Raw genomic sequence first — 8,788 nt, 5'->3', positions numbered from 1 at the left:
CCAAATGGCACCTTGTTTTCTAAAGCACCCTGGTCAAAGTAGTGCACTATATAGGGGTCCTGGTTAAAGTAGTGCACTATATAGGTGCCCTGGTTAAAGTAGTGCACTATATAGGGGCCCTGGTTAAAGTAGTGCACTATATAGGGCAGGGATCACCTCGAATCAGCCGCCAGCCAATTTATTTCCTGAGTGGATGAGGGGGACTGCAACGTCATAATTAGTAGACTTCAAATTGACCAAAAGAAGCCCAAACTGATATAATATTTGACTAAAACCTATACAATCACATATCTCTCTGTGTGGGAATACTTCAACATCTAAGTTGGGGAGCCCTGATATTAAGTTGTAATGTCCTGTTTTCTAGCGTAAGGTTATGGTCTGACCTGTTACTGTGTGTGTGTGTAGAGATGTGGTCTGAGGCCATCAAGATCTTGAAGGGGGAGTACACCATCAGAGCCATCAGGGAACACAACATGGACCAGGCCATCATCTTCTGTCGGACCAAGATCGACTGTGACAACATGGAGCAGTACTTCATCGTACAGGGAGGAGGTGAGTTAGAATACTACTACTGTACTACATTAATACTACAATACTACTACAACATGGAGCAGTACTTCATAGTACAGGGAGGAGGTGAGTTTGAATACTACTACTGTACTACATTAATACTACAATACTACTACAACATGGAGCAGTACTTCATAGTACAGGGAGGAGGTGAGTTAGAATACTACTACTGTACTACATTAATACTACAATACTACTACAACATGGAGCAGTACTTCATAGTACAGGGAGGAGGTGAGTTTGAATACTACTACTGTACTACATTAATACTACTACAACATGGAGCAGTACTTCATAGTACAGGGAGGAGGTGAGTTAGAATACTACTACTGTACTACATTAATACTACAATACTACTACAACATGGAGCAGTACTTCATAGTACAGGGAGGAGGTGAGTTAGAATACTACTACTGTACTAGATAAATACTACTACATGGAAATACAAGGAGGTGTGTTTTACCCTGTCCCCTCCCTCCATTAGGTCCAGATAAAAAAGGCCACCAGCTTTCCTGTGTCTGTCTCCATGGTGACCGGAAGCCCAACGAACGCAAGACCAATCTGGACCGATTCAAGGTCAGCAGCATCACTTAGCCACGGGCAGGATATGACATCACTTAGCCACGGGCGGGACGCGACCTCACTTAGCCACTGACCATTTATAACTTATTGCTGTTGTCCCACGTCTGGGATGTCAAGACTATTAATTGTTTAGAACCAATGAGAAAGTACATCCGTTACTTGATTTGAGTTCTTAAATGTCACCCTAGTCCCTATTTTAGTGCACTACTCTGGGGAGGGGACTATTCTGGAGCGGGGGGGAGGGGACTATTCTGGAGCGGGGGGGAGGGGACTATTCTGGAGCGGGGGGGAGGGGACTATTCTGGAGCGGGGGGAAGGGACCTACTCTGGAGTGGGGGGGGGGGGGACTTACTCTGGAGCGGGGGGAGGGGACCTACTCTGGAGTGGGGGGGGGGGGGGGACCACTCTGGAGCGGGGGGAGGGGACCTACTCTGGAGCGGGGGGAGGGGACCTACTCTGGAGCGGGGGGGGAGGGGACCACTCTGGAGCGGGGGGGAGGGGACCTACTCTGGAGCGGGGGGGGAGGGGACTACTCTGGAGCGGGGGGGAGGGGACTACTCTGGAGCGGGGGGGAGGGGACTACTCTGGAGCGGGGGGGAGGGGACCTACTCTGGAGCGGGGGGGAGGGGACCTACTCTGGAGCGGGGGGGAGGGGACCTACTCTGGAGCGGGGGGGAGGGGACCTACTCTGGAGCGGGGGGGGAGGGGACTACTCTGGAGCGGGGGGGAGGGGACTACTCTGGAGCGGGGGGGAGGGGACTACTCTGGAGCGGGGGGGAGGGGACTACTCTGGAGCGGGGGGGGAGGGGACTACTCTGGAGCGGGGGGGAGGGGACTACTCTGGAGCGGGGGGGAGGGGACTACTCTGGAGCGGGGGGGGAGGGGACTACTCTGGAGCGGGGGGGGAGGGGACTACTCTGGAGCGGGGGGGGAGGGGACTACTCTGGAGCGGGGGGGGAGGGGACTACTCTGGAGCGGGGGGGAGGGGACTACTCTGGAGCGGGGGCCCCGGGGAATAGGGGGCCATGTGATATCTAGACATGATTAGAGGTACGGTTGGCAGTGGGACCCCCAGCTGTGCCTCAAACATCTCTCAGGAACAATTAAATAAAACACTCCTATTTTACACTTTTATTCTGTTTTCAGCAACAGCATCAAATATGATATTGACTTCCTGTATCTCCTTACAGAAACAGGAAGTGAAGTTCTTGATCTGTACAGACGTGGCGGCCAGGGGCATCGACATCCACGGAGTCCCCTACGGTGAGACAAACGCACAGACCATGAGATTAACGCACAGACCATGAGATTAACGCACAGACCATGAGATTAACGCACAGACCATGAGATTAACGCACAGACCATGAGATTAACGCACAGACCATGAGGTTAACACAGAAACACAACACAGACCATGAGATTAACGCACAGACCATGAGGTTAACGCACAGACCATGAGGTTAACGCACAGACCATGAGGTTAACGCACAGACCATGAGGTTAACGCACAGACCATGAGGTTAACACAGAAACACAACACAGACCATGAGATTAACACAGACCATGAGGTTAACACAGACCATGAGATTAACGCACAGACCATGAGGTTAACACAGACCATGAGATTAACGCACAGACCATGAGGTTAACACAGACCATGAGATTAACACAGAAACACAACACAGACCATGAGATTAACACAGAAACACAACACAGACCATGAGATTAACACAGACCATGAGATTAACACAGAAACACAACACAGACCATGAGATTAACACAAACACAACACAGACCATGAGGTTAACACAAACACAACACAGACACAGACAGAACCTCCTTTTCAAGTCCAAGTTGTCCTGTTGCTTTTTAATCCATTTTGACCCTGATCAATGTGTTCCAGTGATCAACGTGACTCTGCCAGATGAGAAGCAGAACTACGTCCATCGCATCGGCAGAGTGGGGAGAGCAGAGAGGTCAGTAATATCTAGTCTGGTGGAGAGAGAGGTCAGTAATATCTAGTCTGGTGGAGAGAGAGGTCAGTAATATCTAGTCTGGTAGAGAGAGGTCAGTAATATCTAGTCTGGTGGAGAGAGAGTTCAGTAATATCTAGTCTGGTGGAGAGAGAGGTCAGTAATATCTAGTCTGGTGGAGAGAGAGGTCAGTAATATCTAGTCTGGTGGAGAGAGAGGTCAGTAATATCTAGTCTGGTGGAGAGAGAGGTCAGTAATATCTAGTCTGGTGGAGAGAGAGGTCAGTAATATCTAGTCTGGTGGAGAGAGAGGTCAGTAATATCTAGTCTGGTGGAGAGAGAGGTCAGTAATATCTAGTCTGGTGGAGAGAGAGGTCAGTAATATCTAGTCTGGTGGAGAGAGAGGTCAGTAATATCTAGTCTGGTGGAGAGAGAGGTCAGTAATATCTAGTCTGGTGGAGAGAGAGGTCAGTAATATCTAGTCTGGTGGAGAGAGAGGTCAGTAATATCTAGTCTGGTGGAGAGAGAGGTCAGTAATATCTAGTCTGGTGGAGAGAGAGGTCAGTAATATCTAGTCTGGTGGAGAGAGAGGTCAGTAATATCTAGTCTGGTGGAGAGAGAGGTCAGTAATATCTAGTCTGGGAGAGAGAGGTCAGTAATATCTAGTCTGGTAGAGAGAGGTCAGTAATATCTAGTCTGGTAGAGAGAGGTCAGTAATATCTAGTCTGGTAGAGAGAGGTCAGTAATATCTAGTCTGGTGGAGAGAGGTCAGTAATATCTAGTCTGGTGGAGAGAGGTCAGTAATATCTAGTCTGGTAGAGAGAGGTCAGTAATATCTAGTCTGGTGGAGAGAGGTCAGTAATATCTAGTCTGGTGGAGAGAGGTCAGTAATATCTAGTCTGGTAGAGAGAGGTCAGTAATATCTAGTCTGGTAGAGAGAGGTCAGTAATATCTAGTCTGGTGGAGAGAGAGGTCAGTAATATCTAGTCTGGTGGAGAGAGAGGTCAGTAATATCTAGTCTGGTGGAGAGAGAGGTCAGTAATATCTAGTCTGGTGGAGAGAGAGGTCAGTAATATCTAGTCTGGTGGAGAGAGAGGTCAGTAATATCTAGTCTGGTGGAGAGAGAGGTCAGTAATATCTAGTCTGGTAGAGAGAGGTCAGTAATATCTAGTCTGGTAGAGAGAGGTCAGTAATATCTAGTCTGGTGGAGAGAGAGGTCAGTAATATCTAGTCTGGTGGAGAGAGAGGTCAGTAATATCTAGTCTGGTGGAGAGAGAGGTCAGTAATATCGAGTCTGAATCTGTGTTGACGATGCTTCTTGGTTTCATCTGTCTGGGAAAACCACATCTAGAAAAAGTCAAGTTTCTCTTCATCTTTTAGGATGGGGTTGGCCATCTCTCTCGTTGCCATGGAGAAGGAGAAGGTAAGGCCATCAGTCAGAATATGTGTTGTAATTCTGTGGTCTCAGGTCCACAGGTGGCTGACTCATTCTGTCTGTAGGTGTGGTACCATACGTGTGCTAACCGGGGCAGAGGGTGTCACAACACCAGGCTGAAGGAGGAGGGAGGATGTACCATCTGGTACAATGAGAAGGAGGTGAGGAAACCAATACTACCTCTGTTCCTCTGCTCGTCATACTCCCTCCTTCCATTCTCTCTCTCTCGCTCCACTCTCTCTCGCTCTACCCCAACCCCCTCTCTCTACCCCAACCCCCTCTCTCTACCCCAACCCCCTCTCTCTACCCCAACCCCCTCTCTCTACCCCAACCCCCTCGCTCTACCCAACCCCCTCGCTCTACCCCAACCCCCTCGCTCTACCCCAACCCCCTCGCTCTACCCCAACCCCCTCGCTCTACCCCAACCCCCTCGCTCTACCCCAACCCTCTCGCTCTACCCCAACCCCCTCGCTCTAACACCAACCCCCTCGCTCTACCCCCCAACCCCCTCTCTCTACCCCCAACCCCCCCTCTCTCTACCCAAACCCCTCTCGCTACCCAACCCCCTCTCTCTACCCCAACCCCCCTCTCTAGCCTAACCCCTCTCTACCCCAACCCCCTCTCTCTACCCCGAACCCCCTCGCCTGCGTCTCGACCCCAACCCCCTCCGGCCTCTCTCTACCCCAACCCCCTCGCCTCATCTCTACCCCAACCCCCTCTCTCTACCCCAACCCCCTCGCTCTACACCCAACCCCCTCGCTCTACCCCAACCCCTCGCTCTACCCCAACCCCCTCGTCTCTACCCCAAACCCCCTCTCTCTACCCCAACCCCCTCTCTCTACCCCAAACCCCCCTCGCTCTAACCCCAACCCCCTCGCTCTACCCCAAACCCTCTCGCTCTACCCCAACCCTCTCGCTCTTACCCCAACCCCCTCGCCTCTACTCCCAACCCCCTCGCTCTACCCCAACCCCCTCGCTCTACCCCCAACCCCCTCGCTTCTACCCCAACCCCCTCGCTCTACCCCAACCCCCTCGCTCTACCCCAACCCCCTCGCTCTACCCCAACCCCCTCGCTCTACCCCAACCCCCTCGCTCTACCCCAACCCCCTCGCTCTACCCCAACCCCCTCGCTCTACCCCAACCCCCTCGCTCTACCCCAACCCCCTCGCTCTACCCCAACCCCCTCGCTCTACCCCAACCCCCTCGCTCTACCCCAACCCCCTCGCTCTACCCCAACCCCCTCGCTCTACCCCAACCCCCTCGCTCTACCCCAACCCCCCGCTCTACCCCACCCCCTCGCTCTACCCCAACCCCCCTCGCTCTACCCCAACCCCCCTCGCTCTACCCCAACCCCCTCGCTCTACCCCAACCCCCTCGCTCTACCCCAACCCCCTCGCTCTACCCCAACCCCCTCGCTCTACCCCAACCCCCTCGCTCTACCCCAACCCCCTCGCTCTACCCCAACCCCCTCGCTCTACCCCAACCCCGCTCGCTACCCCAACCCCCTCGCTCTACTCTTACCCCAACCCCCTCGCTCTACCCCAACTCTCTCCCTCGCTCTACCCCAACCCCCTCGCTCCACCCCAACTCTCTCCCTCGCTCCACCCCAACTCTCTCCCTCGCTCCACCCCAACTCTCTCCCTCGCTCCACCCCAACTCTCTCCCTCGCTCCACCCCCCCCCTCTCTCCACCCCCTATGAGTCTCTCCGTTCCTCAGCTGCTGTCCGATGTAGAGGAACATTTAAAGTGTACCATCACCCAGTGTGAACCCCCCCCCCCTCCGATGTAGAGGAACATTTAAAGTGTACCATCACCCAGTGTGAACCCCCCCCCCCTCCGATGTAGAGGAACATTTAAAGTGTACCATCACCCAGTGTGAACCCCCCCCCCCCCCCCTCCGATGTAGAGGAACATTTAAAGTGTACCATCACCCAGTGTGAACCCCCCCCCCCTCCGATGTAGAGGAACATTTAAAGTGTACCATCACCCAGTGTGAACCCCCCCCCCCCCCCCCCTCCGATGTAGAGGAACATTTAAAGTGTACCATCACCCAGTGTGAACCCCCCCCCCCCTCCGATGTAGAGGAACATTTAAAGTGTACCATCACCCAGTGTGAACCCCCCCCCCCCCCCTCCGATGTAGAGGAACATTTAAAGTGTACCATCACCCAGTGTGAACCCCCCCTCCGATGTAGAGGAACATTTAAAGTGTACCATCACCGGGTGTGAACCCCCCCCTCCGATGTAGAGGAACATTTAAAGTGTACCATCACCCAGTGTGAACCCCCCCCCCCCCCCTCCGATGTAGAGGAACATTTAAAGTGTACCATCACCCAGTGTGAACCCCCCCCCCCCCTCTGATGTAGAGGAACATTTAAAGTGTACCATCACCCAGTGTGAACCCCCCCCCCCCCTCCGATGTAGAGGAACATTTAAAGTGTACCATCACCCAGTGTGAACCCCCCCCCTCTCTCTCTCTCTCTCTCTCTCTCCGTTCCTCAGCTGCTGTCCGATGTAGAGGAACATTTAAAGTGTACCATCACCCAGTGTGAACCGGACATCAAGGTTCCTGTGGACGACTTCGACGGCAAGGTGACCTACGGCAAGCGCAGAGCAGCAGCAGGTGTGTGTTAGACGGGATCGCTACGGGCGTCTTTATATTCACTAAAGCTGCCAGATGGTGAAGCGTGATTCACCCCTCCAGAGAACAGGTTTCTCCAGAGCTTTACACCACACCAGCCAACGCTTGGCACGGCGCATGGTGATCTAAGGCTTGCGTGTCGCTGCTCGGCCACGGAAACCCACTTTACGGCGGGGCTGTTGTTGCTCCTAGACATTTCCACTTCACAACACTGCCAATGTTTGTCTGTGGAGATTGCATGGCTGTGTGTTCGATTTTATACACCTCTCAGCAATGGGTGTGGCTGAAATGGAATTCACTAAGTTGAAGTAATGTCCACATTCTTTTGTGTATATAATTTAAAGCTTGGTTCATTACATCTCTCTGTCTCTCTCTCCAGGTGGTAACTATTGTGGTCATGTGGCTGCATTGGCTCCTACAGTTCAGGAGCTGGCCAATCTGGAGAGAGAAGCTCAGACCTCCTTCCTTCACCTGGGGTACCTGCCCAACCAGCTGTTCAAAGCCTTCTGAAAACACACCTGCTTCCTGTCCCCACACACACACACACACACACACACACAGCCTTTATATACACACCTGCCGGTCTAGATACGCAGTTACACCTGGGCTGACATCACCCAACTTAACGTCCTGCTTCCTGTCTACACACACACACACAGCCTTTATATACACACCTGCCGGTCTAGATACGCAGTTACACCTGGGCTGACATCAACCAACTTAACGTCCTGCTTCCTGTCTACACACACACACACACACACCTGTTCTGACTGCCTGTGCAGGTCTTCCAAAGAGAAGAGACTAGCGTAGCGGCTAAAAGCTAAACCAACACACCGCTGTAGGTTGGAGCACGAGCTGTCAGAGTTCAACAAGTCTCTGGTTGGAGACGAGATGAACGTTGTGACTAAAATTAGTTATTATTTCCCTTCTAAAGGATTCATTAAATAAAATGACCCTAAAATGATTTTAGTTTGATCTGTTAAAATAAAGCGTAACATTAAACCGTTTCGATGTCGTTTTGGTTTCATTCCACCGATTCACCCCAACACATGTTCAATAAAACTGAGAAACATCTAGGTTTGACAATTTGATCTAGAAGATGTCTACTACTACCACCAGGACCTGGAAGAGGTCTACTACTACCACCAGGACCTGGAAGAGGTCTACTACTACCACCAGGACCTGGAAGAGGTCTACTACTACCACCAGGACCTGGAAGAGGTCTACTTACTACCACCAGGACCTGGAAGAGGTCTACTTACTACTACCAGGACCTGGAAGATGTCTACTACTACCACCAGGACCTGGAAGAGGTCTACTACTACCACCAGGACCTGGAAGAGGTCTACTACTACCACCAGGACCTGGAAGAGGTCTACTACTACCACCAGGACCTGGAAGAGGTCTACTACTACCACCAGGACCTGGAAGATGTCTACTACTACCACCAGGACCTGGAAGAGGTCTACTACTACCACCAGGACCTGGAAGAGGTCTACTACTACCACCAGGACCTGGAAGAGGTCTACTACTACCACCAGGACCTGGAAGATGTCTACTTACTACCACCAGGACCTGGAAGATGTCTA

General features: G+C 52.3%; 1 protein-coding gene across 1 annotated transcript in view; it reads left to right on the top strand.

Moving 5' to 3' along the window:
* The window catches only part of ddx1 (DEAD (Asp-Glu-Ala-Asp) box helicase 1), a 42,858-nt gene extending 34,652 nt beyond the window's left edge, over positions 1–8,206 (top strand). The window contains exons 19-26 of the mRNA XM_031800705.1: positions 406–552; positions 1,055–1,146; positions 2,343–2,415; positions 3,056–3,128; positions 4,505–4,547; positions 4,625–4,720; positions 7,061–7,181; positions 7,579–8,206. Of these exons, the coding sequence (XP_031656565.1) occupies positions 406–552; positions 1,055–1,146; positions 2,343–2,415; positions 3,056–3,128; positions 4,505–4,547; positions 4,625–4,720; positions 7,061–7,181; positions 7,579–7,709 (776 nt within the window). The 3' untranslated portion in view covers positions 7,710–8,206. The remainder of the gene's footprint in view (positions 1–405; positions 553–1,054; positions 1,147–2,342; positions 2,416–3,055; positions 3,129–4,504; positions 4,548–4,624; positions 4,721–7,060; positions 7,182–7,578) is intronic.
* The last annotated feature ends 582 nt before the right edge of the window (positions 8,207–8,788 follow it).

Source organism: Oncorhynchus kisutch, linkage group LG21 (genome assembly GCF_002021735.2).
Source record: "Oncorhynchus kisutch isolate 150728-3 linkage group LG21, Okis_V2, whole genome shotgun sequence".
Classification (NCBI taxonomy): domain Eukaryota; kingdom Metazoa; phylum Chordata; class Actinopteri; order Salmoniformes; family Salmonidae; genus Oncorhynchus; species Oncorhynchus kisutch.
The sequence above is the reverse complement of the archived record's forward strand: the minus strand, read 5'-3'. Positions and strand labels throughout refer to the sequence as shown.